We start from the raw sequence: 14,621 nt of genomic DNA on the forward strand, positions 1-14,621 counted from the left end.
TGCCATTCTAACAGGTGTAAGGTGATATCTTAGTGTAGTTTTGATTTGCATTTCCCTGATGATTAGTGATGATGAGCATCTTTTCATGTGTCTATTGGCCATCCATATATCTTCTTCGGAGAAATGTCTGTTCATGTCCCCTGCCCATTTTGTAATTGGGTTGTTTGATTTTTTTATTGTTGAGTTGTGTGAGTTCTTTGTATATTATGGAGATTAACCCTTTGTCAGATAAATAACTTGTGAACATTTTTTCCCAATTAGTGGGCTGGTTTTTGTTCCAGACTGTCTTTTAATATCATTTTTATTAACACTTCATTAGATAGGTAGGCATGTCTCCTGCTCTTTCTTGTTCTCTCTGTGGGAACTGCGAGCCTGTTGGAAGGTCATGAAAGGATCTGGAACCCCAGCCCTCAGATCTGTGAGCATTAGGCCTCCCTGATCTGGGCTCGGACCCCGAGAGTCGGTGTGACACCAATGGGACGTGCTGGCCTTGGAATCCAGCCGTCCTCTCTCCCTTGGCTTGTGTTACCTCTGCTCTGGCGAATACACTTGGCTGAGCTTCTGGTGAGTGAATGGCTGTGACAGCCCCTTAGGCTGTGAAGGGGTGGGGGTGGGGGGGTCCCTGTCCACCTCGCTCCCATCTTCCCACTCAGTCAGGAGGGCGAGAAGGAAAGCTGCCTGAGGAGCATCTTGGGAGGGACGGAGTGGTCGGGGAGGATCAAAGGGCACAAACGGCCCCTACACTCCCCACTGGAGATCTGTAACTGACCCAAGGCCGTTTTCCTAGCCTGTCTGTGCTCCAGGCTCTCCCTCTGCTGTAAGGTCAGTTCAGTTTCTGCCGACCTCCCCTCCACCCTCACAGGACGGCAGTGCAAAAGTGTTCCACATCTCTGTGAGACAGCGATGCAACGGGCTATTAACCAAGGCCTCTGGGCAGACAGGCACGGTTCTGCTCCCATGCCCGGGCCCTGTCCCATCTTTTAGAAGCACCAAAAAACAACCATGTCTGATTCAAGACACGTCCGGCAGCCATGCCCACCCACCCCCCATTCCTGGGAAAGCCTTCACCCTCCCTGAGTGAACAAGGTCTCTGACCACTGCTCACGGGACCGGGCTGGGCATCCAACTTAAGGAATGTCTTCCTTAGGCTGGCAGGTGACCTGTGATTTGGGGAGAAAATTGAGTTGGTCTCCTCAGATTCACCTGCCTTGGGGATTTGAGACCAGCCAGCTGGAGGACCAGAGTGGCAGGTGGTGGTGAGGGGCAGCCAGGACAGTTATGTGGAATCTAGGTGTGAGCAGAGGTGAATCATACAGAAAGACTCCATAATGGAAACAGCATCGAGTCCCAGACAGGGAGTAGCTGCCTTGGCCCAGCTCGGTCTGTGGGGGTCCACGACCCTCTGCTCTGAGTGGACTCAAGGGAGCCTCTGTGTGCAGCCCAGCCCTGGGCAGAGAGCTCCTCACTCGGGGTGCAGCCACAGCCCCAGCCCCAGGCAGGCAACCCCAGCCCCACGCGGGCACCTCCTTACCCAGGTGGGCAGCTCCACACGGTAGTTGAGGTCCCCGAGCCAGAAGAGGTGGGTGAAGCGGTGAGTGATGTTAAAGGGACTCAGTTTCTTGTCTCCCAGAGCCAGAAACCGGAGAATGTTCATATAGTTTTGGTTTCGCCTGATTAAATGAAAAAGCGGCCATTTAGCATGGGGTTGTTGGTTCCCTACTCCACCATGGGTGCTGGGGAGTGGGCGGGACTGAGACCTCAATCTCCAGCCCCTGCCACAGCAATCCACCCTTACGTGCCGGTGGGGCATGGCTGAGATGCAAAAGGGCCTTTTGGGCTGAACTGGGAACAGAGGGCAGGGGCCCTGGGAGCATCTGCTCAGCAGGACTTCGGAATCAGGAATATTCTAGATGGCTGTCTTCATGACTGGGCCACCCAGAGGCAAAATGGGCTTTGATCTGTAAGGTCCCCCAGATGAGATTTTCCCCTGGAGAAACGGAGGGGTATTGGGTGTCTACTAGGTTAATGACACAGGAAATGTCTGTCTGTCCATCACGCAGGCTTTATCCACACGGAAGGTCACTCTTGTGCTAAAGCTGCCTTTAATGAGACCATGGAAAAAGCCCTTAGAGGCCAACAGGACCGGGTCCCAGCCTAGGGCTGGGCAGTCCTTATGGTATTGAGGGGGGTGAGGTCCACCTGGGCAAATGACCCCAATATAGGTTCTTGGGGGAGGAGTGCCCTTACCTGAGTTTCTTTTCGCTGCCAGAAGTCAAGTGGCTGTTGACAAATCCCAAAGAGGTCCCGTTGAACATGAACGACACCCCCACAGCTCCCTTGTTCCCTAAAGAGGGAGGGAGAAGGAAGAAGTCAAAGTAACAAACAGGCAACCTTGCCACAGGGCAGGAGATGAAGATGAAGGAACCGTTTTAATAAAGAAGGAGAGAAGCAGGTGCGGGGAAGTGGAGAAGGAATAAAGGAGAACAGGTTCCCTTGGGGTGGGAGATGCAACAGGTGACAGGGAGTCGGGGCTGAGATTCCTCCAGGACAACGAGAAAATGGGGTGAACCGCCAGCAGCCTGGGGGCTCTCCGTGGGGCTGAGGGAGGGGGCTGCTGGGGTGACCATCCCAGCATCTCTCTCTAAGGGGGCAATCAGTTACCCACCTGCCAAGCAGGCAGGATAACCAAAAGCAGCCAGAAGCCTTGGAAGGAAGATTCAGGAGGAAGGGGAGGCTGCGACTGGGTGGGCTGACCTCCCACCCAGCTAACTCCAGGTTCCTGGGGAGACCAAAACGCTCACTGAGACCTCACTCTTTTTCCTGTAGAGTTTTAACCTACCAACCAGGGGTTCTCAAAGTGTGTTCCCTGGACCAGCAGCATCAGCGTCACCCGAGAACTTGTCAGAAGTGCAAATTCTCAGGCCCCACCCTGGACCTGCTGACTCAGAAATTCTGGGGGTGGGGCCCCGTAATCTGTGTGTAACAAGTCCTCTAGGCCGGCGGTGGGCAAACGCTGGCCCCCTGCCAGCGAAAAATGGGTTTTACTTTTTAAAATAATCAAAAAAAAATCAAAAGAAGAATATTGTGTGACACGTTAAAATAAGATGAAATTCAAATTTCAGAGTCTGCAAATAACATTTTACAGGAACACAGCAACGCCCAGAGACAGTGTGGAGTCGTTGCGACAGAGGCTGCCTGAGCCACAAGGCCTAAAATCCTTATGACCTGGCCTTTTAGAGAAAAGAGTTTGCCAACCCCTGCTGTCAGGGGTTCTGACACATGGCAAAGTCTGAGAACCAACGCTGCCCAACACAGCAGCCATGAGCCCCACATACTGAGCACGTGACAGGCGGCTGGTCCAAACCGAGATGGGCCGTCAATGTTTCGTCGGAATTATAAGCCTCAGTAAGAAACTGAATGTGCAATATCCAAGTTTTTTATATTGAATACCTACTGAAATGATAATATTTTAATGTATGAGGTTTGATAAAGTATATTATTAAAATCGACTTCACCTGTTTCCTTTTAATGCGGCTACCACAACATTGACAACGACCTCGATGGCTCGCGCTCAGTCTGGCTGGACAGCACTGGGTAGGGCCTAAGCAAGAGGACCTTGGAGACCACCAGGGTCTGCCTCTTTGGACCCGGGGGGAGCCGCAGCCCGGCCAGTGGTCCCCGCTCACTCTCCACTGCCCTGAGCATGACCAACAGCCCTGCTCCCCGCCCCCAGGAGGGCTCCCCTTTTGGCTTTCTCCCCCTCCTGCAGCATGGCCTGCATCTAAATCCCTGCCTACCACTTTCTTGTCGCTAGGCCTCCGACAGGTCAGGGAACATCACGGTGGCCTCCAGTATCTTGTCTATGAATGGGGTGAATGATGGTCCCTGCCCCCACAAGCATTTGTGTTAAATGAGATAATACTCTTTTTTTTTTAAAGATTGGCACCTGAGCTAACATCTGTTGCCAATCTTTTATTTTTTCCTTCTTTCTCTCCCCAAAGCCCCCCAGTACATCGGTGTATATTCTAGTTGTGTGTCCTTCTAGTTGTGGCATGTGGGAGGCCACCTCAGCGTGGCCTGATGAGCGGTGCCATGTCCTCGCCCAGGATCCGAACCGGCGAAACCCTGGGCCGCTGAAGCAGAGGGCATGAACTTAACCACTCGGCCACGGGGCCAGCCCCATAAATGAGGTAACACTCTTAAAGCATTTAGCACATGGCCTTGTACAGGGTATACATGCTAAGAGGTCTTAGCTCTTTAAGATCAGTGTCCCAGCAGTCAACCAGCCTTCACCGAGCTCCCGCCCTGCACTGACCATGGCTGGGAGCCATGTTGGGGGAGCAATGGGGTAGAGGCCAGCCCCAGGGAAGGTGAAGGAGGGGCCGGTGCGTGGGAACTCCTCGCCTCCAAGCTGTCCTCCATCGGCCATAAAGCTCAGACTCTGTCCAGGCCTCCTGCCTCCCTCTCTGGCCTTACTCCCATCACCCACTGAAGCTGCAGCCCAGCGGCCTCAGGGCCTTTGCTTCACCATTTCTGCTGTGTGGAATGGTCTTCCCACACTGACCCCTCCTTACCCCTCAGACTCAAGTCCCAGTGCCCCTTCTCAGAGAGGCCCCTCGACCCCCCATCTCAAGACGTACCTGGAACCCCTGTGCCCTACACACCACACACTCCTTTGCCAACACACTCACTCGCAGAAGCCATCCTGCTGCCTGTCTGTCCCCGAGAGCAGGCTCCTGTCTGCTGTGGTAACCAGCCAGAGCCTAGCACGGTGATGGGGTGGGGGTGGTGGGTACAGAGTTGCTCAGTCACAATGGAAGAGAGCTGGGGCAGCAGCCGGTGGCGAGGTCTGGCTGGGGAGCGGGTTCATCTCTTAATGGAAGGTTCAAGAATATCACACGCTGTTGGGAAGGGGCCAGTGGGAAGGAGGCAGGCAGCCCTGGCAGAGATGGAACAAAGTCTAGAAGGAGGTTCCTGGGCAGCAGAAGGGCGTAAGCTTCAGAGCAGAGCAGCCACTGTGACAGGAAGGAAGGAGGGACAAGGGGGTGTGGACACGGGCAGTTTGCGGTTTGTCAGCAGAAAAGTTGAGCTTTTCATGTTCGATTGCCGCAATTATTCTGTTTCCTGTTATCTCGGGGCCTCTGTCCTGTCCCTGACTCCAACCAGCAGAAACCGCTGGCCTTGCCCTCAGCTCTACCCACGGCCCCTGTGTGGGTGCACCTGCCCACGTGCACTCATAGACTTGCACGCCCACATTCGTACACCTATGCACACACTCATGCACAGGCTCACACACTCCCAAACATGCACTCTCACACACAGACTTACACATTCACCGACACACACACACACGTTCACACATGCTCATGGGTCCTCCCCTCTTATTTCAGTTCTCTGAAGCACTCTGATTGTCCCCACTGGCTCACAGCTGATACCACTGTTTCCAGATCCCACCCGAGTGGGTCCAGATCTAGACCAGGGGTTGGCAACCTACAGCCTGTGGGCCAAAAGGAACCCACAGCTGGTGCTTGTAAGCAAGGTTTCACGGAACACAGCCAAGCCCACTCATTCTCACGCTGTCTACCGGTGCTGCTGTGTGAGGGCTCCAGGGGTGAGGAGTTGCAGACGGCCTGCTAAGCCTGTAATATTTGCTATCTGGCTCTTTACAGCAAGTTGGCCGACCCTTATTCTAGGTCCCGGATACTCAGGGCCAGCAGCACCAACACCACTGGAGCTTCTCGGAAACACGGAATGTCGGGCTTCCCCTGTAGCCGGGTCCCGATGTAGACCAGGTGATTAAGGCTGGGGGACAAACCCTCCCAGCTCGCCCAAGACTGAGGGGATTCCAGGACTTGAGACTTTCAGTTTTTAACCCGCGGAAGTCCCACTTGGCCCAGATGGAATGGACACACGAGGCAGCTTTGGAGAACATGGCCCCCTCCCTACTCACCCAGCGTGTTGGCGATGCCCGTCTTCACGTTGTCTGTGCAGATGTGGCTGATCCGGTTCTCGTGCTCCGGCTTGGCCAGCACCACGATGCGGATGTTCCAGAGGGTGTGGATGGCAATCTGGCAGGGAGGACAACATTGTGACCCTGGGCCACGGCACTGTGCTTGACCCCAGAGCACGTGATTCACACCCAGCCCTCACCCTCCAGGTGTGGAGTATCTGCCTGTAATCCCAAAACTTCGGGGGACTCCTAATGATGCCCTAGAGATGAGACACAGCATCTTAAAGATGAGAGTGAGGACTGACAAGATTTTAATGAAGGAAATATGATCTATGAGCCCAGGCAGGGAAGAGAAAGCACTCCAGTGACTTTCAGCAATGCCCATGGGCCCCATCAATTTCTGAGTATATGTGCCCTCCTCTAGCCCTAGAAGGTGGGGGGCACCACTGAGCACCCAGGCGTCTTTGGAAGTTGAAAGCCGATAGGCTGAGCGCGCCCTTGCTCTGAGATGCTCCCAGCCGGTCTGGCAGAGCTCACTGCCCCAGAGTCCCACCCAGGGCCGCGGCCAGGTGCTCACTGTTTTAAAAGTCATGCTGGTGATTTCCTGAAGGGAGTGTTTGAGGATCTCCAGCCACTCCTTCTCTCCCAGGGGGTCCTCCTGGGTGCCGATCACGTAGATGTCGTGGGGGATGTAGTCAGCAGAGTCATCCCGCGTCTTCCCCTGCCCCTTGGAGAGAAACCAGGACGTGATCTTCTTGGGAGGGGGGGCGTTACCTTCAACAGCAAAACCCAACACCAAGTGAGTCAAACGTACATCAGTTTTGAAATTCAAATTCAAAACAGAGGTGGGGGGCAGCGTCCGGGGGTGGTCATATAGTCACTGAAAACCATTCAGGCCACCCAACGAAACACTTTAGGTGGAGAACTGGGTACCAATATCACCCAGGATGTCAGATAGGGTCAGAGGTCAGTTAAGTTTCTTTTCAAAGATAACGTTAAGTTTCAAAGACCAGGAACACCCGAAGATTCCATGTGGTGCCTTGAACTAGCTGCATGAGATGTCAAACACTGCCCCAGGCCTTGGGGCGACACTGGGAACTGAGACACAGTTCTGGAGGAATTTATATTCCACTGGCAAGACAGCCCAGCAGGCTGACAGGTTTAAGACGGAAGCTTCTAGCCCACAGTGGGAGACAACACTGGCTTCCTTGCAAAAGAGAAATCTTAGCCGAGAACAGAGAGATGTGCAGGTATTAGCCAGAGAAGTGGGGAGTCTGGAGACCCTCCTCCACCGCCATTTTGAAAAATGAGTTGAAGCAGCTCAATAAAGAACTGATGAAAGATTTATTTCTCCTTGCAATGCCCTTGAAGGTTGAGTAAAATTTTTCCCCAAAGACATAACCTTCTTGGCTCACAAGCACCAAGAAGCCGAGAACTGAAGTGCCTTGACCATTGCTGAGTTCTGTTCCCCTCTATGGTTCATGTTGGGTGCACAAGCGTTGGGGTCTGGTGGCCTCCTTTTGGGGAAACCCTCCCACCCCACCTAGTATAGTCAGCTCCTTCCACACTGTCTTCTGTGTGAAGGTCCCCTCCTGAAGTGGTGCGACAGGACGGCCTTAACCAGGCCCAGCCAAATCTAAGACCTCCAGGCTCACAGAGGAAACATCGGAAAAGGGGCCATGTGCCCACGTGTGTGAACACCAGAGGTGATGAAATCAGGCGGCCAATTAGAAACACTGGAGGGGATAGATGGGGACATAGGACCCCAGGGCACAGGCCAGAGTCCTCCTTCAGTGCCGCCGTGGCCCCTGGAATATCTGGGCATGAAGGCCTGGGGAGGGCCGGTGGCCGGTGGAATCAGGTAAGGAGATCTCCTGACCGCCCTCCAGGGAGCCTGGCCCATCCTCCACTCGGCTGACTGGCCAGGAATCAGTACTGTGCTTTCACTCCAGGTGAGCCCCTGCCCCTCCACCATGGGCTGCTGCTCACCCCCTCCTCCCCAACGCTGCTGGGCATTCTGTATCTACTTATTTTTTTATTTCTAGCTGAATACTTACACTCAACAATTACTTAGTATAACTTACATGTAGTATATAAAAATATATAAGTATATAGTAGGCATATTTAGTACAGTATATATTTGGTATATATTCAGTAGTTATTTCTAGCTGAACAGTTACACTAAATACTGAGTATAATTTATATTCAGTATAGTATATTTGTATTTTAGTATATACATATATATAACAGCATATATATTTAGCATAATTTGTATTTAGTATGTACGTATTTATTTCCAGCTAAATACCTATACTAAAAAAGTATTTATTATTTACATGAAATTCAACTTTAATTGGCCATCCGCTCTCTCTGTCTCATTCTGACAACCCCACTCAGGGAGAGTTCCTTATTCCAGGCCTGGGGTGCCCGGCGAGCAGCCTAAGGCTGGCAGATGTCCAGGAGCCCCTACACCTAGATATTCAGACTCTTTACTTAAAATTTTCCAATTTAGACATGCAAAGCGGCCCACTTCAGCTGCTCTTGGGATATGAGAATCCCAGAGCTCGTTTCTCCTGCTCGGTCTCAGGGACAGTGCGGAATTCCCTAGACAGGAGGCTGTGCAGGTGGGCTGGGGACAGTGGGTGGGGAGAGAGGATGCTGAGGCAGCCACGCAGAACCCAAGGGGAGGTGACGGGCGGCAGGGCAGGGATGTGGACCTACCCATGTTCCAGGTGCCGATGAAGATGGTGATCATGTCAGGCTCCGGCTGCTCCGAGTGCTTGTTCTTCATCTGCTGTAGGAGCTGGCAGAAGCCTTCTCTCTTCTAGGGATGGAAGGGCAGACAGACTCAGAAAGGCTTCTGCCTCCCTGCCCATTACACTTTCAAAGGACTTGGTCAGCTTCAAGAAAACTGAGAGCAGCGCAAATCAGTACGAACTTCCAGGAGAGGAATCTGGAAACACGTGTCCGGAGTCTTAAGAAGGTGGCTTCTCTTTGACTCAGCCATTCCTCTGCAAGGACCTGACTCTAAGAAAATAACCAGGAACCATACAAAGACCCAACCACATCACGGGGACTGCAGCACGTGTCAGTACAGAAAAGATTAGAAACAACCTTAATGTCCAATCTTAGGGGATGAATTCATAATTGTATCATGGGCCATCTATACACTAGAATACCATAGGGTTTTAAAATTTTCATGCAGAAATACTTTATCAACAAGGATAGATGGTCAAAATATATTGTTAAGTACAAAAGGCCAGTTGACAAAACAGTATGAAGAGCATCACTGCATTTTTATTAAAAAAAAAAAAAAATCAGGAAGGGTATAGTCCCAGCTTCCCTAGTGGTATACGGATGTATTTTATACTTTTTGCTTATTTGTTACTTTTTCACCAATAAGAATAGATTACCTATGTAATGAAAGAAAATTTAAAGAAACTGATTAAAAAGAAAAGGACACATGAAGGCTGTCAGAACCTCCTCAATATTCCTCCCTTTATTTGCCTGGTACACAGGAGGCAGGCACAAAGCAGACGCAGTTCTCTCTTAGCTTACAGTCGAATAGGCCAGGTTGACTAAACAAGCGTGCACAAAATTTTAGGTTGTCCCTGGTGAAATGACCAATTTTTGAGTGTTTCAGATCTACAAGGATGGCAATTTCATATGATTCAACCTAATAATGGCAAATCTCACTAAGTCTCCTAAGAAACAAACTTACAAAGATGTTATGATGGCTGTCTTTGTAGAAACCTACCCTTGGCTGGGGATGGCTTAAAATTCGGTGCCTGGGGCTGGCCCTGTGGCTTAGTGGTTAAGTTTGATGTGCTCTGCTTCCACAGCCCCGGTATGCAGGATTGGATCCCGGGTGCAGACCTACACCATGCATCGGCCATGCTGTGGTAGTGACCCACATACAAAATAGAGGAAGACTGGCACAGATGTTAGCTCAGGGCTAATCTTCCTCAGGAAAAGAAAAAATTCAATGCCTCAGTTTACCACTGTGTCTCGATCCTTCTGAGCTTGCAGCAATGGCAGAACTGGGTTTTGGACCTATGCCCATGTGCCCAGAATGCTGCCCAGTGAGATCTTTCTCTCTGCCTTCCTCTGCATCCTCGTTTCTCCCAGTCCCTTCTCTATCCTTTCTCTCAGTCCTTCCCACCCTCACAGCCAGCTCTGGACACCCCCCGGACCTCCCACTGGCCTCCCACAGTGCCTTGCTTCGTGGTCAGCCAACACCTGATGTGGTGGGAGCTTTGTGCCCTGAGGTCCATTTTCACTGCCTCAAGGGAGCCGTACACTAGAGGATAAACAGGAAGGAGGTGATTGTGAGTTCTGGCCCCTGGGTAGCACGTCAGAGGTGAGGGATCAGGTCACAGAGAACCCTGTCTCTGGCTCTACTCAGGCCCCACCTTGATGCCTGCAGACCCTGGGTTCTTCCCACCTCTTACCCACACCACCTCTTACTCCAGGAGCCCATCCTGGCAATGCATCCAACTTCTGCAGAGTGGGGCAAAGTGTGGAGATGAGGGAGTGCTGGTTGGGACTCAGATTCAAATCTGAGGTGCTCCAGCGTGCAGCCTAGCGAAGGGGAAGCCTCCCAATGGGGCTCAGGGCTGGATAAGATGCAGGGGATAAAGGATGCACCCTCTCAGGGGCAGGTGGCATAGCAGAGGGGGAAGATGGAGCAGTGACTGCTCACATCCCAGCTGGCCTGGAACATGTCCCCTAACCCCTCTGGGTTCAGCTTTCCCAGGTGGGAAATTGGCTGTGAGAACTTAGCGAGCTGATGGAGCCAACTTGTGGGCACGTAGCAAAGCACAGGAAACGTGCGTCCCTCACTGCCTTCTCGGCCCCTCTTAGAAGTATATTGTCACTTACTTTGGAGTCAGCAAAAACGTATTCCTTCCGCAGGGTCTTCTCCTTCTCTGTTTCCACCAAAATCACCAACTTGTTCAGAAATTTCTGAGACTTGATGAGCTGCAGGACTTAAGACAAATGCAAGTTCGTTTATTCATTCATCCGCTCACTGCCCAGTGTGTTCAGTCTCCACTATATTCCAAGAAACTGACCAGCCTTCCCCACCTTTCCTGTCCCCAGGCTGAGCCCAGAATGGGTGTTAGTCTCCAGGTCCCTCAGGTCCCTCAGCTCCCGGCTGCTCTTCCAGGGAAGGGCTTATGTGTGAGAAGGGTGGTGCCTGGAACAAGCAAGAGGTGGCCTGGCCAGAGCAGAGACAGTGGGACTGTCCGTCTTTTCATCTTCTTCCTTCCCTCCCTTCTCTTTATCCCTCACTCCTCCTCCTCCTCTTTCTTTCTTTCTTTTTTTTTTAATTGCTTCATCATCTCTAGTTCGTGGCATTGCTGCTGAGAAAATCAACGTCGTTCTGATGCCCCGTGTGCAGAAGAGAGTTAACATGGCAGGTCTGGCTGTTATCCTGATGGGGAGATCTTTGGGGAGGGCTCCCAGGGGCCCCTGAACTGATGGGAGCTGCTCTCTGTGCCTGCGCTGTTGGTACAGACAGTGTGGTTCATGCCTAACACCCGTGTTCTTCCTGGGAGTCTGGAATCTGGGTAGTGCCAGGCAGAGGGTGCCTGCGCGACCAGCCCCCGGTAAAATCCCCGAGTGCTGGGTCTCTAATGAGCATCCCTGGTGGATGACACTTCGCACGTGTTGTCACAGCCCGTTGGGGGAGGAATTAAGCACATCCTGTGTGATGGCATTGGGAGGGACTCCTGGAGTCCTGCACCTGGTGTCCCCTGGACTTCACCCTGGGCGCCCTTCCCTTGGCTGATTTTGCATCATATTCTTTTGTTTTAATAAATCACAGGTGCATGACGCCATGCTGAGTCCCGAGTCCTCCTGGCGAATCACTGAACTTGGAGGTGGTCCTGGCCACCCCCCAACCCGGACCCCGGCATGGTCTGTAATCTACCTTTTGCTTTGAAGTTTTAGATCTTTCCTTTGAACCCAGGGTTGTAAGACTTTCCAAGTTTGTGTGCGCTCCAGGGCAGATCTGTTTCCCTCCATTGTGCTGGGCACCTGGGGGCCATTTTCAATCTGGAAACTGGCGTTCTTCAGTCCAGAGAATTTTTCTTGTGTGGTTTCTTTAATGAATTTTCTCGCTGTTTCTCTGTTTTCTCACTGATGCTTGCTGTCTTGGTATTGGATCTCCTGGATGGGTCTTCTAATTTTTAAAAAAATCTCTTCTCTCCTACTTTCCTTCACTTTCTCTTTTGTTCTGCCTTCTGGGAGCATTCCTTGACTTTCTCTCTCCACCTTTCCACTGAGTTTTTATTTTTCTAAGTTTCCTCTACAATGTTTTCATAATGTTTTGTTTCCCTTTCTTCTTCTCCTTCCCTTCCCTCCGCCCCCCTCCTTCTTCTCTTTTATTTTGTTCTCTGAATGTTCCTTTTTGAACAGCATTCTGCTCCTGGTTCATGGTCCCGTTTCTTTCCATCTGCATAACTTGTCTCCTCCAGGTTTTTCGTCTTTTTGTTTTTTTTTTTTTGCCTTGCACCTCACTGTCTCCTGTTCTAGGGTCCCCTCCAGGGTCTGGTGATCCCTGGCTGAGAGTTCCTGCAGTGACGGTGGGGGTCTGTTGAGCAGGGCTTCTCCACTGGGTGGTCTCATGGGCTGACTCATGGGGAAACCTAATGGCAGCATCTTTAGATCTTTGCCCCTGAGCTGGTCACATGTTCCAGAGAAAAATCTTCCAGCCTCCCACCTGGAGGGTGTGGGCTTGGCTGGCAGCATGCCTGGACCGGACAGGGATGAAGGCTGGGGTCTCAGCATCCAGAAAGTGACTATTATTTAGTTCTCTATCTCCAGTAGGCTCCTTTGTCCTCATTAAGGCTGGCGTCCCCTCATCCTTTCCCTTCTCCAGAGAATAAACGTCCCATCTTCCGCCTAATGAGTGAGGGAAGCCACTGGCTGTGTGGAGCGGAGAGAGATCTGGTGCGTAGAACTCTTTTTAAAAAGATTTTCCTCTAAGCCTGCTGTTTATAACCCCATCTTCACCCCCACTCGAGGGGCCCCTGATGCTATCAATTCCTGCGCCCTTTGTGGGTTCTGTGGTATGAGTCAGCTGTCTCAGTTTTTCCTACTACACGCTTAAAATTTAGCTTTTTTGGTTTCCACAAGTCGGTTATTACTATCTGTCTGCTTTTTAGCATTCAGAACTTCGTTGCCATCATTTTCTCTCCTTCTCTTTGCCCTTGTGAGTTTTGCCTTTAGGAAGGGAACCGACAGTGTGTGCATTCAACCGCCACCTTGACCAGAAGTCTCACCGAGGGAAATTGTGGACATCCTGTGCTCTCAGAAATCCCTCCAGCCTCGTCAGCAGCCATAAAAGTCCCACGGCTTGATTCCTGCCGCTGCCAACCGGGACACCCCGAGACTTTTCCAAACATGCTACTATTACGCCACACCTCCTTCCCTCTGAATTTCTGGTTTTCCTTGACGTCCATTTGCAGGACCGTGTGGCTGCCCCCGAGATGGGACTGTGGGGACCTGGAATTGGCCACCCCAAGATATGTCTCTTTGGCATCAGGATTATTTGAGGCTGATTACTTTTGATAAACTGGGACAGGGAAGGAGGCTCTGAGGAATGGAACTTGCCCTTCCTTAGGACACATTTACATTTGTAAGGTAAATCTCTATCTGTAAAAGCTGCCTCCCTCTCTGTACCAGGAAGAAGAAAGGAGATGACCTTCTCTCTAAAAACTCTTAATCAATACCAAAGGCAAAGACTTAAATCTGCATTTTATTGTGCTAGTCTGGTAACCTCCTGTAACTGACTTCCCTCCCCCTCCCAACGCTGGCATCTCCTTAAAGATTAAGCATCTTTCTTTAGGCTGGGAACCGATTGCGGCGCTCATCTGTGACCCCCCAGCCCTAGGTAACACACCTGCCACCCTGCGGCGCTCACTGAGACAGCAGACCTATCTGCCGTTTCCATCAAGAGCTATGCTGACAGAGCAACCTCGTGACTGTTGTAAAAGGGACATTTCAATCACATGTGAAACACCTTGTTTGGGGGTATATATCCACTATGTGCACCCCACTTTTTCGGTGCCCTTTCTTCCTTCGGGAAGAAAGGCCCCGGGCCATGGTTCCTCATAAAGCTTTGTTTAATTTTCTCTTGCTATTCTGTCTCATGTGAATTTAATTCATTCTCCTGCCAGACGAACCCCCATTTGGGGAGAGGAAATGTCCTCCTCCCCTACAGGACATTTTGCTTGACCAGGATTAGCGTTCTCCCAGGGCCGCTAAGTGACCCACTTGTCCCCACACCTAGTAGACAAGTCCCCATTGGCCTTGCCCCTCTGCATCTCATCCATCGGCAGGTCCGAGAAGTTCCACCTGCAAAACATTCACAATCTGTCCATCTTCCCAACCATCTCAAGCCACCAGCATCTCTTGCCTGGCCACTGTCATGGCCTCCTAATTGGTCTGTCTGTCTCCACCCACCCCCTGCCATAATTTATTCTCAGGAGAGCAGCCAGGGTTCATTTTAAAGTGGGATCATACCACGCCCCTGCTTAAAACCTCCTAACAGTGGCTCATTGCACTTAGGACGTACCCCAAGCTCAGGGGTCACTCAGGGTGACACTCAGGTGTCTGCTCAAATGGCACTCCTCTGTCATTGTCATGTCACCCAATCTAAATTTCC

The 14,621-nt window shown here is 51.4% G+C and overlaps 1 protein-coding gene across 1 annotated transcript in view; it reads right to left on the reverse strand.

Moving 5' to 3' along the window:
- The window catches only part of INPP5D (inositol polyphosphate-5-phosphatase D), a 122,009-nt gene that overhangs the window by 30,096 nt on the left and 77,292 nt on the right, over positions 1–14,621 (reverse strand). The window contains exons 10-15 of the mRNA XM_014862545.3: positions 10,832–10,938; positions 8,672–8,774; positions 6,528–6,724; positions 5,951–6,068; positions 2,248–2,344; positions 1,532–1,670 (exon numbers count right to left, since the gene is read on the reverse strand). Coding sequence (XP_014718031.3) covers positions 1,532–1,670; positions 2,248–2,344; positions 5,951–6,068; positions 6,528–6,724; positions 8,672–8,774; positions 10,832–10,938 — 761 coding nt within the window. The remainder of the gene's footprint in view (positions 1–1,531; positions 1,671–2,247; positions 2,345–5,950; positions 6,069–6,527; positions 6,725–8,671; positions 8,775–10,831; positions 10,939–14,621) is intronic.

Source organism: Equus asinus, chromosome 19 (genome assembly GCF_041296235.1).
Source record: "Equus asinus isolate D_3611 breed Donkey chromosome 19, EquAss-T2T_v2, whole genome shotgun sequence".
NCBI classification, from domain to species: domain Eukaryota; kingdom Metazoa; phylum Chordata; class Mammalia; order Perissodactyla; family Equidae; genus Equus; species Equus asinus.